At 43.1% G+C, this 15,316-nt stretch overlaps 1 protein-coding gene and 1 long non-coding RNA gene across 3 annotated transcripts in view; both read left to right on the plus strand.

Annotated features, from left to right (window-relative positions):
- The first annotated feature begins 3,654 nt into the window (after positions 1-3,654).
- Positions 3,655-15,316, plus strand: part of LOC146862801 (uncharacterized) — an 82,114-nt gene continuing 70,452 nt past the window's right edge. For both annotated transcript variants that reach the window (XR_014978178.1, XR_014978179.1), the window contains exon 1: positions 3,655-3,777. This is a non-coding gene — a long non-coding RNA (uncharacterized LOC146862801). The remainder of the gene's footprint in view (positions 3,778-15,316) is intronic.
- LOC146862802 (eukaryotic translation initiation factor 5A-1) lies at positions 5,758-7,171 on the plus strand. The gene has a single exon (XM_085642105.1). It carries the CDS (start codon positions 5,791-5,793, stop codon positions 6,253-6,255), a length of 465 nt encoding a protein of 154 aa, XP_085498231.1. The 5' UTR covers positions 5,758-5,790; the 3' UTR covers positions 6,256-7,171.

The raw sequence follows: 15,316 nt of genomic DNA on the forward strand, positions 1-15,316 counted from the left end.
ACATCTAAATGCACTATATAACCTCACTGCAAATATGTTAAGATCAAAAATATGTAAGTAGCAAACATACCACCAATGATGAGTAAAATATGAAATAGCACAGCAGTGACAGGATTCCTCTACCAAAAAAGCCAATCCTCTGTCATTATCCGAGTGTGTAGTGGCACAAAGTAACTCACACTTCAGGCAGTGGTAGCCGAGTCTGATCTTGATACCATTTAAAGACATCTTGTGGCTGATTGTACCTTTGTTGGTATGTGCTACTGTTTTTTAATTTACTTATTTCCTATATTGTGAAAGGTGATGTTGATGTATTTACCACAATCAGTTATTCTTGGCCACAAGTGGTCATTCAGCAGTAAATCAATGGAGCTGCGGAAGAGTGTTTTTGATACCAGGTGGTATTGGTGTGTGGTGAAATAACGTGAAACACCTTGAGTGTTCTGATAAAATGCGACAACTGTACCAAATAGTAGATACATTATTGATTGCTCAGTTTATTGGTTGCAAGATTGCACCTGTGAAAATCCTAATGGGATTTTGTAGTTTCCATTGTGTGAGCAGGCACACAAAGGGCTGTCAGTTTCTTTTTGGCGTCTTACATGCGTATATTTACTCAACATATTTCTGAATTGTGTATGTGTTTGTGAAACAAAGAGCAGTATTTGCCTTTTTGTGTTTCCGAGCCCCGCTGTCAGCAAAACATGCACTAATTGGGAAATATTTTGAGTTAACGTATGTGTGCAAGCTGGCGAAAAAGACTGCACAGACCACGTGTGCCGGCACTACGCAAAAAACTGCATCATGATACAGCCCGAGGAGTTAGTAGAAGAGCAGTGTTTTAAGTAGGCTGATGTTTTCAGTAGTGTCTTTTCACTAAAGTGATTTTAGTAGAATCACATGACTTTTTACTGAGATCATGTTATGTTATGTTATGTTATGTTACAGCAAGTTTGCAAAGTGAGCGTACACGAAAAAGGTTTCATGTCGCTAGAGTCACAACAGCGGGTGGGTCACCAGGACTTAGCCATATGCCTGTCTGAAAAGCTAGGTTTTCAGCAGCGATCTAAAACTCACATATGAAGTTGAGGCTCTGATGCTAGGAGGCAAAGAATTCCAGAAGCCGGGGACAAGCACAGGGAACCTGGATCACCCCAGTCTCTTCCTTTTGAACTTGGGGACTTCTAACAGATTTTGAAGCGCCCACCTCAGATTGCACTTGAGGATATAGTTCCAAATTCTGGAGGTCAAAAAAGATGGACTTTTGCCATAGAGAGATTTGAAAATAATACACCCGGCTTTGAAGAAAGTTCTCTGAGCGACGGGAAGTCAGTGTAATTTTACTAGTAGGGGTCTGGTATGACAAAATCTGGGCTGACGCCAAACCAATCTAGCTGCTTATTTGTGAACAAGCTGAATCCTCTGACGCAGACTCTTGGGAATGCCCAGATAGAGGGAATTTTCATGGTCAACTCAAGATATGACAAGGGCAATTATAATCTGCATGATGGCCTCAAAGGTGAAACATTTCCTGATTTTTTTCACTTTTCAGAGAAGCAAGAAACAGGATGAAGTCACTGCACCAATCTCAGGCTTCAGTGAGAGATCTTCATCGACTATGATCCAGAGGCTTTTGACAGCCCTTTTAGGGGTAGGAGGGGCACCCATCTCCAAAGGCCAGGTGGAGGTATTCCATTTGTGCTGTTTATTTTTTGTCATCACAATCTCAGTTTTCTCTGAGTTCAGCTTCAACTGATGGCGGTTCATCCAGTCAGGGATGAAGAGCATGGTGCTCTGAAAAGTCTCAATAGATTCCAGAGAGTCATCCATGTTAAAGAGCAGCCTCATGTCATCAATGTAGTTATATACCTTCACTTTATGCTTCTGTAAGATACGAACCAACGGGCGAATATAGAGGTTGATTATCAGGGGAGACAAGGAAGAGCCCTGCGGTACTCCACACTCAAGTCTGACCTTGGATGAGCAGAAAGTGGAAAGGCGGACCGATTAGTATCAGTCAGATAAAAAGGATGTCAGCCAATCTAAAGCAACCCCCTCCAGTCCAGCAGCCTCATATTAAGGTATTTGGCTTCACATGACCTTTGACTGATGACGTAGAAAGAATAATGTTATAATCAAGAAGAGAGAGGAGAACTAAAGAGGCTAGTCCGTTTCCCCAGTTTATATGTTAATAATCAATGAGAACTAGCTCTTGTTTTAATTGTTTGTATGTCTGCGGGTCGGGGAAAACCATTAGGTTTTTATGAAGGTCCTCACCCACCAACCTAGTTGGTGGCATGCTTCATCATTGGGCCCCACCCGAGGTTCCGAGTGTACCTCAGGGGTTCTCCGACGCCAGATTACTGCGGAGCGGGTTTTTTTTGGTTTGTGAGGGTGCTGTGGGTGTGCTCTGAGTGAGGTTTAAAATACTGTCCTGGGTGTCCCAAAGACTGTTTTAATGGTGGGCCCCAGACAGTCAATAAAAACACAGGCTATCAGACGTGCACAGTAGGCTTATGGCCTCCGACGTCCTGTGCGGTCAACTAGTTTCAGCCAGGCCTTTTCTTCTACTGGCTTTCGTCAGGACCTTATATGTGTGGGGTGTTACAGGGGTTGTTATGAGTTTGTCAGTGCCCTGTGTGTAAAGCACACGCTACGGTGCTTATATGTGCAAGAGGTGTTTCCTCTCAGGTTGTACACCTGATTATAGCGAACAACTCAGCATGGAGCTCTGCCGGGGGCCAGGACCATGTGCACTTGCGCAAAGTTGCTGGACCCTCAATGAACCTGTTGTCCGGGCAGAGGCTCCGTGAGACACCCGCAGACATACAAACAATTTAAACAAGAGCTAGTTTTCATTGATTATTAACGTAGAAAGAATAATATCATGGAGTGGATAAAAAAATCCTACATAAAGTGTAAAATTGAAAAGTTCTTTGAAATCTGTTTCAAGGAGGCACACATACCCCCGAATTAATATTGCTGCCTCTAGCCCCACTTAAATTGTTCTCACATGTTTAGCACCAGGATATGTGTCTTCAGACTTAGTGGCATGAAAACGATGCATCACAAGCTTCATGCTTTTTTCTTTTTCCATCAGACAGCTTTGATTAATGCGAGGAAATAAACTATGAATAGAAAAGACCCTATCCTGTAGTCCCTTATACCATTTCTCGGAAGAGTCTGCAGAAGGCAAGTCTTGCTAGCAGTGCTTTATTGTAACCTTATAGCCCACTGCTGAGGTCTATACTGGTTGTTAAACGCCCTGAACCCGAGTTATAGGCCCGAGCAGCAGACGAAAGCCTTTAACGAGGGAGAGGGCCTTTAAAAACCAACCAACAACCGGTATATCCCAAGACAGAATTTGTGCCAGTGCTTTCCAATGCTAAGCACTTTTTAATTAGGGCCGGGTCTACACCTTGTGTCTGCACATCTATGGCGAAGAAAATATAATTACCTCATTCACCGAAGATGGTGTTGTTTGCTTTCGAGTCCCCAGTAAACAGTGTTGCTGTGCAGTGAGAGTCGATAAAAATCGAAACCATATCCATGTGAAGTTGCCTTAGGCCCTTTGTTCAGTGTTGCCGGTGGGCGGGACACTGATTGGGCTATATTTGGTTCTGCGGGAGTAGGGACTGGGGCAGCGTGCGTAGATTTTTTCTAACGCCACGCCCAGCCCCTGAACACACATCACACGGGTCAACAGCAGTTCAACACAACGTGCGACGGGGGAGCAGCAGGCTAATTAGTAAAGGCAGTGCCCTCACAAGTAACCAAGTAAGTAGCCAAACCAACGCTGCTTCTACTTTGAGCCCGGTGACGGTCACCATGGTGGTTGACTAGTAACTTGCAAATGAATAGATTTGGTATGAAGTGAATCGCAGCCCGAGCAATCAAACCTCCAATGCCGCCAAAAAGCTTCCTGCGAGAGAACAAGCCCCTGTGAATGGCAGACAATCATTCAGAATGCGTCTGCCTAATTATGAGCTGTCGCCGCCAGTTCAGGACTCGGCTGGCCGTAATAACTCCCTCTCCCCCAACCTGCCGTGCTTCTCAAGTGATTCTCAAGTCATGGAGGTGTGCAGCTGGATGATTGGCCGTCTGTTGCTCGAAGGAAGAGCCCTGGCCTTGTAGGTTTGGCTATAGAATCAAGTTATCAGCGTTCATGCAAAAGCTACTGCCAGTATGGAATGGAAAACAGGTGCAGGTTTGTTTGGATTTTAATTGGTTCATTGCTTCATGAATTTCTGCTTGGTGGGATTCAATGCTACGCCGTGAGGGTAACACATTACAAATATAACTCCATGTTCTGTAAGCATCCTACATTAGAACATGGACTGTAATGTTTTGGTTTCTGCCTTAACTTCCTGCAATCGTACCCCGGTTCGTGCAATATTTATTTTTAATAAAGAGTTCAGTCTTCCTGTTAGTCAAGGCATTATGTATTTTAAAGTCTTTTTAAGGACTCTTGCTTAATAGGATTACTGTTAATCAACCATTGGCAAAGCCGCTGTTTTTTATTTATTTAAAAAAATGTGGTGTTGTACAATGACGCACATCTTAACAGGCACCATCTAGTGCTTAATAAGAGTCAGTGGTTTCCGGTTCTCAGCACTTAATCAACACCAGTGCTTTTCAGAAGCACCAGTTAATGGCACATTCATTGACGCACAGGGAGAAGATTAAGTGGTTTGTTCAGAATCATAGGATTCTGTTTTAGGGGGCGCTAGCAGGAGAAATGGGCTGGTGCAAGCTGCCTCCTAACGAGAGCCCCGGCACTTATATTTTTACAAATTAACCACTGGCTATTAGAGCATTCCACCCACTGAGGGTAGAATGTTCTAAATTACAAAGGGAGAAACAGAAAGAAAAACATTAGCATGTTGGAGCTCCGGGCTTATACCAGCCATTATAAGCCCGGAGTGTCTCCATTGTCTTCAATGGAGCTCTCAACATTCCAATGTTCTAATCAGGGTTCTGAAATGTCAGCTGCAGAGGTCTGTCCTTCTGATAAGCTTGTCAGGAATTGGTGCTCTCAACTGTTATTTAATGTATGTGTATGAATGCTATTACAGATCAGCCATAGGTATGGTCTTGATGACAAAAGACCGATGCCTACTTCTTCACTACTTCGTGAGAGGCCATTTATAATATGTGAGTGTCTATCCGTGTTTATGGGTAGACGAAGTAGAATTCACATTCCTGCGCCTTATTGAGCTGAAGCAATGACAGGTTCAGTAGTGGCAGCTTCGAATTATCTTTCACAAGATGCGCACTCACAAGATGGCCTACCAGGTCACCTCGGACTTCTAGATTATTGCAATGCTACCAGGCAATCAGAGGTTTAAGTTGTGATTAACACATGGTTTCTCTATCTTTGGTTCAGATTAGTTGAGCGTACGACATTGGATCACAGCGTCATGCTTTCCTTGGAATGACCTTCAGTTCATGCCATGCTTCTCCAAAGTTAGTCCTGAAGGGCTAAATCCATGCCAGATTTTTAGCGTATCCCCATTTAGATAAATGCAGTTATCTTAAAATCTGGCATGGGTCCGGCCCTCTAGGACCGACTTTGGAGAACCCTGGTCTATGGAAAGGTTGTATGGGTACAGCGAGAAGAGGTTTGTTGCGCAAACCCCAGCTAGTGCACCACGCGGCTGTTTAAATGGTTAGACAGGTCAGCTGTTTCATGCATTGACTTTCACTTGCTCTGACAGATGGTCTGGAATGAATTCAAGATGGCAGTTCTTGCCTTTTTTTTTTTGGAAGTACTGGTACAAACTCCTCGCCATGGCTGATGACATTGACTTCACCACTGGAGATGCTGGGGCTTCCACCACTTTCCCTATGCAGTGCTCTGCACTGCGCAAAAATGGGTTTGTGGTACTGAAGGGACGTCCCTGCAAGATCGTTGAAATGTCAACTTCCAAAACTGGCAAGCACGGACATGCCAAGGTTCACCTTGTTGGAATTGATATATTTAGTGGTAAGAAATATGAAGATATCTGCCCTTCCACTCACAACATGGATGTTCCAAATATCAAAAGACAAGATTACCAACTTATTGGTATTTGTGACAATTACCTGTCTCTTCTTACTGATACCGGTGATGTTCGTGACGATCTGAAGGTACCCGAAGGTGACCTTGGAAAGGAGATTGAGTCAAAATATGAGGCGGGAGAAGAGATTATGGTCTCTGTCTTGTGCGCCATGCAGGAGGAATGTGCTGTTGCTATCAAGGCCATGACCAAATAATCGCCCACTTGGAGTCAACAGCGCAGTCCAGAAAAAAGGATCTAAAGAATTTGGTTCAGATTGTCACCAAAGCTATGGCCTTCACAAACAACCTCATTTCCTTTTGGATTGTTTCAAAATAGAGCTGGATCCTTGAATAGTGTTGCAGGTTAACTGGCAGTTTCGAAATCACTGAGGTTTTAATTTATTATGAAATCTTGAAAGTTGTACCTTTACTATTCCTGTAGGTGTCAGCTTGTGGGTCCAAGAAACCAGATCAAGTGTCATTTGTGGATGTTTTACAGTATTTTCCGGATTATAATGTACTTGTTCACATGGACAGATGGGAGTATTGGGCTTTTAGTTTAAAAATGATAAATGGCACCTGAGGCAGAAGGTAACTTTAGCTGAACAATGTTTAAATTTGTATTACTTAAACTACCGTACTAAGATGTTGGCAAGAAGTCTTTCTAAGATGTTGGCAAGAAGTCTTTCTAAGATGTTGGCAAGAAGTCTTTCTAATATGTAAGGAAGAAGGATAAACTATGGAATGTATCGACTACGAAACTGATTTATAATTGAATTTGGATTAAAATATTCAGTGTAATCCGTGGCCTACAAATACACAAGTGATTTAAAAATGCCAGTTAGTTTGCCCATTCCCAGTTCCCTGGCCCCTCCCCCCAAAAAAAATCTGATGGCTGTGTGCAACGAACTGTATTACCTCTGTTGTACTCTATGCCAAATTTGTTGGCTACATTTTGTAACCTTAATGGTGTCCGAACCTGCTTTTGAGCTAGGCAGGTAGTCGGATTGCTCGGTGTATGCGGCATAGCAGGTACAGAATGGCACAAATGGGGGGGGCAGTTAACAGATTTTTCACTCGAGGCCTTTGTCATCAGACTGAAAATAAAAATAAAAAATGCAGTTAAGTTGCTTTTTTCTTTTATTGTATTTATCTTGAAATATTAAAAGAGTAAATGACTTCCCAGGAAAAAAAAAAAAAAAAAAAAAAAAAAAAAGATGGCAGTTCTTGGACTGAGTCTAAGTTGTAGACTTGCTAAATCATAGTCAGGATAATTACGCATCGTCCAGCACTCCATTTCTCACCAAATTCTGGGATGTCTCCACCTCCTGTCATCCTGACCCCAAACATCCCGGCTGCAAAACACATTTTTTTATTTTTGCAGATTGGCTGGTCGCTAAGTGCTGTTGTTAATTGACACATGTGGCTAAATTATCTTGTGGTCTAATTCAGCACATTTTGATTGGTTACATGAAGCATCTTATAATGTGACGAGGAATGTGTGCACACTGAAAAGAAGCACAATAACAAACAAAGAGGTTCTGTATTCAAATGTGGCTACACTATCAGGTTGTGAGAGGAGGACAGAGCATCTGACAGATAAAGAATACAGTTTGCTCATCTGTAACAGTAATACACGAGGAAGCTTGCTCCACAGAAGCACGTGCATGTCAAATACACAAGGTTTCCCTTCCGCTTTCAGATGAGGTTAAGTTGACTGTCTCTGAGGGCCTGATTGCAATCGAGTAGTAATTGCAGGTGCACTTTGTGTACTGGTTAATTGCCGTTTTTGCAGGCCTTCTATTAGAAAGTGCCCAATTTGCGCCCAGTTCTGAGTTTAACACCTCGGAATGCGGAATGTACCCGCATTTCTGCAATCTGCCCCTTTCCTCAATTTACAGCAGGTATAAAACAAAAATTGTGAGGGAAACACCTGTGTTAGGCGCACCTTCTGCAAACGAGACCAACTAATCATATTCAATGTCATGTCTGGAGTCGAGGACTAAGCTTTAACTCGCTTCACGTTTCAACCAGCAGCATTGTTTCTGGAACCAAAATACCGTTCAAAATGTGGCCAAAAACGTATCAGCAACAGCCCATGATGTACAGAATCAATCGAACGGATTCCTTGATTCCATACAGCTTGGCGACAACCGCCTCTCTTGCTGATGGATTAATAGATGGGTTAGAAACGTACGAGCTGTCATTGTAAGATCTAGAGTTGCGTTTGAGCTGATTCTGGCAATGCTGCTTGTTTGCTGATTGATGCCCTAGACTGGGATAGTTCGTCTGTGAGGGTCCCACTTGCAGTGTGCCAGCACTTAGTAATTTACATGCTGTATTTTTACTTTCGACATCAAGGCCTTTGTGTTTGCCCTCCCAGCGTTGTGTGCGGCTGTGACTGAGTGTGTCAGTGGCTTCATCCAAGCCAGCAGACGCGGGGCAAGGAACGCTCTTGGGATACCACAACAGATTGCCTGCCTGCCACAACCTGTTACACCAGGGTTCAGGGACAACCGAATGGGCCGCGATCATCCTTTCTGAGCGGTTTCTGTAGGGCAGCTCTCAGCCCTGTGCGTACCTGTGGGATGTCAGGCAGCCTGGTTGGCACTGGGGCCTCACAATTTACAGTAAGTACCTCACCACAGACAAGGTCCAAGGTTGTATCTTGCCAGGTATGGACAATGTCTGGAGAGGAACAATGATGAGTTTGTGTTAACCGTGGGTGATGTTATGCAAGAGTCTAAGATTACTGAAAAAGAATGGTTTGAGAATTGTGAGAAAGATGATTTTTGAATAAAGTGAAGAAATGTTTGCCTGAAGGTTGGCCTTGTGACAGTAGTATGTCAGTGGATGGAAGATTTTTTTCCAAGTGGCACCTGAATTGTCATTAGTTATTGATATTTTGGTGAGACAAGACATGTTTGTAATACCTGTTGGTTTAAGAGGAAAGATCATTTCTTTGGCTCATGAAGGGCATTTGGGCATTACTGCTACTGTTAGGAAGATCAAGCAAACTTATTGGTGGCCTGGTATAGATGGTCAGGTCAAACTTTTTGTTGAAAAATGTGCAGAGTGTTTATGTTCCGATAAACATTGGAAAATGTCTGCTACACCCCTGTGTCCTGTGGAATGGCCTAAAGGTGCGTGGGAGAAGTTAGGTTTGGACTTTGCTGGGCCATTTAATGTTTTTGGTACTAACAAGAGATTTCCTATTGTGGCCATTAATTATTTTTCAAAATGGTTGCATTTTGCCTTTGTTAAAAATGCTGATACCAGTTCTGTCATTTTCTTTTTGGAGCGCTTATTTTGTATTGAAGGGACTACAAATGAAATTGTAACAGACAATGGGTCGCATTTTGTATCTGAAGAAATGGGAATTCTTTTAGGAAAAATTATATCAAACATACTCTTGTACCATTGTATAGTCCTGCCTCTAATGGACTTCTTACCTGGCTACCATATCAAGCAAGAATCCAATTAAAAACTGCATGCTTGACACGTAAAGCACTACATTTCAATACCCCCAGATATCTGGCTCAAAAGCTAGCAAAATCAGGGGGCTGCAGATCATCGCGAAGTTGGCACACCCTTCTTCTAAGACCCCAACGAACCCACAAAAAGAAAACGGGCGACCGAGCTGTCTCAGTTGTCGCTCCTACGATATGGAACTCTCTAACTCCGGATGTTTGCCTAATCTCCTCTACCGCTGCTTTAAAAAAAGAAGCAAAATCTTTTTTGATGACCAAGTTTTTACCCTAAGACAATTGATCTGTGCCTATGAAAATGTAACCATATTAACTTCTCAATGACGGTTGACCATCTTATTACTAACTTTAATTGAGACCAAGCTTTTTATTCTACTTACATTCATATGTTTGTCATACACACGTGTCTTTTGTTTATAAGTCCAACTGATACCCTACTTCTTGTCATGTAAAGTGCTCTGATACCCACTAGGGACTTGTTCTCGCTATACAAAACTTTGTATAAATAAAGAAAGAAAGAAAGAAACTTGTTGAGAGGCGAATCGTATGTTGAAAGAAGGTGTACAAACTGCTGTTACTAACAAATTGGACGTTGCAAATTATTTGCATCACAAGGTCTGGAGTTATAATATCACGCCTCATAGCACTACCAATGTTTTGCCTTATGTACTTTTAAGAGGGAGAAAACCCATGTCCATGTTGAGTCCGATGTAGTTACTGAATAGGGTTGGGCAATCTCATAATCTCGATTTAGAAAATGTGCGTGGGCATGTGAAAGAGAAGCAAGCTAATTACAAACATGACTATGACAGACGCATGCATGTGAAGAAAAGAAACTTGGTTCCTGATGACTGGGTTTTAATTAAAAAAAAACATTACATTTGGTAAAGGACAATCTAGACTTTCAGATCCTGTTATGGTGGTGAGAATTTCTAGGATGGCAGTTTTGTTGCAAGACAGAGGGTGGTGGAACAGAAATGCTCTGGTCAAGTTGAGTAAAGAACAGGCTGCCATAATTGGTGAGAGAGTAAACAGTCAGGGTGATGTTAGGAAGAAAGGGCTGGTGAGTGATGATTCGTATGATGTTGGTGATTTAACTCGTTCTGCTCAAACTAATGTTGAAAGTACACATAATGGGAGTCCACAGGGTTCTGATGTTGATAGATGAGATTGCATTCGTAGGATGTCCAATTCTTGCGTGCAAAGAGGGGTGTGTGATATTTCAAATGGTAATGGTGATAGTACGCCTAGGAGTAGTGGTAGGATTAGAACTGCTCCTGCTCGTTTCAGAGATTATGTGTATTATTGTATAGAATTTTTTTTTGTTTGTTTAAAAAATGGGGGGATGTGTAGTATGGGTGTTATTATCAGGTATATGTTCAAGTGTGCCTTCCCATGCTCGCCTTCCCCCTTGTCCGCCTTGACCAGCAGGTCTCTTGATTATATGGCAAACAAGAGTATCAAGTATAAACCAGACCTTGATATAATCAAATCATGTTAATGTTCATCTAAATCATGTATCATGTTTTCTTTTAAAAACAAGTTCTTTATTGTAAGGCTTTTCATGAATAATGAAAACATGGAGAACACTGTGTGATTTAGCACCAACTGTCAAAACATGAATAACAACGTGTATTTTAATTTAGAGGCAGCCACAAAATTCCAGAAGAACGTGTGCTTAATGAATACTCAAAAGGTGTGCACACACGCGCTGCCACCGGCCAGGGCACAAAAAGACAGTTGGACTCATGCATATGCAAAATGCTTGCATTCGGCAACTGCTGATACTCGCGTGTATGCAAATCTCTTCAACGTGAATGTGAGGGTATTTAAACCGCTCTCATTCACGCTTGTTGCTTGGCATCGTCTCTTCTCTTTCACCTACCAAGCTCCAGTTCCTTCGGGTTCCCGATCCTGTTTCCCGGCATCTCCAGGCTTCGCTTCTGAGCTTCTTGGAGGTCCCCAGCAGAGCTCTCAGATGGGCGGGTTCCTTTCCAGCTTCCCGACATCGCACTTCATGCTCTGTAGTGAAGCTAAGACTGCCTTGTAGTAGTTCACAAGCTCTTTATTCCAGTTAACATATACAAGAACAGGTGAGCGCCAGGATACACCTCCACTTCATTTCCAAGACTAACTGCTACTGCCCAGAATCCAAATGTCACTCACCTAGTGACATTCCATGCACGCACACTCTCACCTTAAAGGTACATCCAAACAAAATGACAAATCGACATTAAAGTAGGACACAACACATCCCACCCCCTTAATAACAAAAACAACCAACTACCAAAATGCAAAAAAAAAAAAAAAAAAAATAACAGCTTTCCCCCACATACATAGTAAAAACACTAAACACAAAACAAAAGTACTACACAATATACTCCTTGAGCCAACTTGGCTAAATCCTTTTCCTTTTCCCTATGCAACCTTCACCTGAAATGACACTTCCCTGTGGAGGTACCGTGACACTTCCCTGTGGGGGTACCGTGACTGACCGACGCATCACAGACCCTTCCCCCTCTGTAACAGAAGAAGTACCCTTGGCACCCCCATGAAGTAATTCATCCTCCTGAGCCACCTCACAGTCCCGCACATCTTCCGCAGCTAGCTGCGACTGTAGATTACTATTCTCAAAATAATCCTCCACCCAGTCAAAATCTTCCCTTTGATCCTTCACATGATTACCTCCATCCTGACTGCCAATCACAGCTATGTCTTTCAAATTCCACACTTTTCCATCATTTAATCTTACAGAAGTCCTCAATACTTCCATTACTTGCTTGGGTGCTTCAAATTTGATCTCTCCTTTAACAACTTTGAACGGTTTCCTGACTCGTACCCAATCACCAACCTCAATATTCACCTCCTTAGCACCATGGACCCTGTCATAATAAACCTTTGCCTTTGAATGTACTTCTTCCAATCTTCCCCGTACATCGCTAGGAGACCAATGATGCACTTCACTTTGTACTAACCAATTTGGGTTGTACTTACTCCATGGCGTTCTACCCCTCATCATGACAAAAGGAGACAAACCAGCTTGAACTTGAGAAGTAATTCTGTATGACCACACAGCTTTTTGTACTTGTATCCTCCAATCCAGATTTTTGTTCATTGATGCCTGTATGACTCCTTTAATCACCCTATTAACACGTTCCACCGTACCATTCCCACTTGGATTGTACAGCGCAGTGGTTTTGTGTTTAATCCCACACCTTTTAAAATACTCCTTAGCCATATTTGAAAGAAATTGCACCCCATTGTCCGTAAGAATGCAACCCGGTAAACCCTCCATCACAAAGATGTTATCTAAAAATCTTAAAACGGACTGAGTATCCGCCTTCTCCACAATTTCCACCACTGGCCACTTGGTAAACAAATCTATAGCCACCAACCCATACTCTTTCAATTCACCCACCGGTCCAAAAATGTCCACCGCAATAGTATCCCATGGCAAACCAGGAATCAATCCTTCACTCATTGTAGGTCTTAAAGTTTTAAGAGACTTGTCCGCCGAGCAACAAACCGGACAACTCTTCACAAAACATTCAATCTCATTGTCAACTCCAGGCCACCAGAACATCCCCTTCACAATCAACTTCGTCCTGACAATTCCAAAATGCCCCTCATGGCACTTTTTTTTTTTTTTTAAAGTCCTTTGCACGCTGCCTCTCCAAATCCCATCCTCGTCGCCAATTTGTAGTGAAGCTAAGAATGCCTTGTAGTAGTTCACAAGCTCTTTATTCCAGTTAACATATACAAGAACAGGTGAGCGCCAGGATACACCTCCACTTCATTTCCAAGACTAACTGCTACTGCCAGAATCCGAATGTCACTCACCTAGTGACATTCAATGCACGCACACTCTCACCTTAAAGGTACAACCAAACAAAATGACAAATCGACATTAAAGTAGGACACAACACGCTCCCGTATATCCTGTAAAAGAAGGGCACAAAAAGATTAAAACAAAGGTATTTCCAAACAAAAGACCTCAGTGAGTGTTTTAGACATTTGTTATCTTCAAGATACGCATTCTCTGGGATTTAAACGACTGTGCAAGAACCAATTAAGTTGAACTTAAGAAGGAATCAAGTTCAGGAGCACGACGATAAGGAGCTACCGTATTTCCTGATAATAATTGGAATTAGGAAACAGAGACTTGTGACTTTATTTCATTTTGGCTCTTTGTCAAAACACTGTAAGTGGTGCATTATTTTCAAGCTAGAGACCTTTAAGGACAATTGAATAGACATCATAGAATTACTGTACCTATTTGTTTAATTATTTTTTCTTTGTTATTTAACCCTCATTATTTTTTGGTCAGATTTAATTGAAATTAAGAAACTAAAGATGATTCGTAGCATCTAATCCAGTCAATGTAAAAGAAGGATTAAGGTACCCTTGCAGCAACGTACTATGATAAAATTGTATTGATCATTGTTTTGATTATTATTAGAAATATTGATGATCATATCAGTGGCGGCTGGTGACATTTGAAAGTGGTGAAGCGTAAAACAATTGTCGTACTTCACTACGGCGAGCGAACCTGAACCACCTACGGGGGATTCGGGGGAGTTCTCCCCCGGGGAAACGTTTGAAAAAAGAGTGGGCAAATGGTACATTTTCAAGCAAACTAGAAGGTGTGAAGGTGTGAAGAACAGCCCTGGAATGCTTTTTGCCCAGAACTTGGGATCCTTCCCACCTGGCAGTGCCAAAGGATAAAATGAAAACCTGCCTCTTCAAGAAGGCTTTTCTAGCCCTCTACAAAACTCACAGGATACCTCCCATCCCATGCAAGGAAAAAGTCCCTGAAAAATGTTAAGAGGAGCTCTGTGAACTGAGTAAAGAACAAGTGACCTGAGCCTGTCAGATTTTTCTCATCCTGTGCGTATGTAGGGGTTTTGGTTACACATGAAATACACCTAGACTTAATATCCAAAACAGCATTACAAAGAGGCCACCAGCCAAAAGTCAGCGCACAACAATTCAATTAAATACATAAATAAATTAAGTGAGAGAGATCCCGCTTAAGCACAGCGACTGATGTAAGGATAAGAACATTAGTCTGATCATCTGCCCTCAGTACCCCTCTTCCATCTCTCCTGTGCACAGGGTCCTCTGCCCTCAGTACCCCTCTTCCATCTCTCCTGTGCACAGGGCTCTCTGCCCTCAGTACCCTCCCTCTTCCATCCCTCCTGTGCACAGGGCTTGCTGCCCTTAATACCCCTCTTCCATCTCTCCCATGCACAGGGCTCTCTGCCCTCAGTACCCCTCTTCCATCCCTCCTGGGCACAGTGCTCTCTGCCCTCAGTACCCCTCTTCCATCTCTTCTGTGCACAGGGCTCTCTGCCCTCAGTACCCCTCTTCCATCTCTCCCATGCACAGGGCTCTCTGCCCTCAGTACCCCTCTTCGATCTCTCCCATGCACAGGGCTCTCTGCCCTCAGTACCCCTCTTCCATCTCTCCCATGCACAGGGCTCTCTGCCCTCAGTACCCCTCTTCCATCTCTCCCATGCACAGGGCTCTCTGCCCTCAGTACCCCTCTTCCATCTCTCCCATGCACAGGGCTCTCTGCCCTCAGTACCCCTCTTCCATCTCTCCCGTGCACAGGGCTCTCTGCCCTCAGTACCCCTCTTCCATCTCTCCTGTGCACAGGGCTCTCTGCCCTCAGTACCCCTCTTCCATCTCTCCTGTGCACAGGGCTCTCTGCCCTCAGTACCCCTCTTCCATCTCTCCTGTGCACAGGGCTCCCTGCCCTCAGTACCCCTCTTCCATCCCTCCTGGG

Source organism: Triturus cristatus, chromosome 2_2, assembly GCF_964204655.1.
Source record: "Triturus cristatus chromosome 2_2, aTriCri1.1, whole genome shotgun sequence".
NCBI classification, from domain to species: domain Eukaryota; kingdom Metazoa; phylum Chordata; class Amphibia; order Caudata; family Salamandridae; genus Triturus; species Triturus cristatus.

Excerpts from the sequence above, each read along its gene's own strand:
- LOC146862802 (XM_085642105.1), top strand. The coding sequence starts at position 5,791 with ATGGCTGATGACATTGACTTCACCACTGGAGATGCTGGGGCTTCCACC.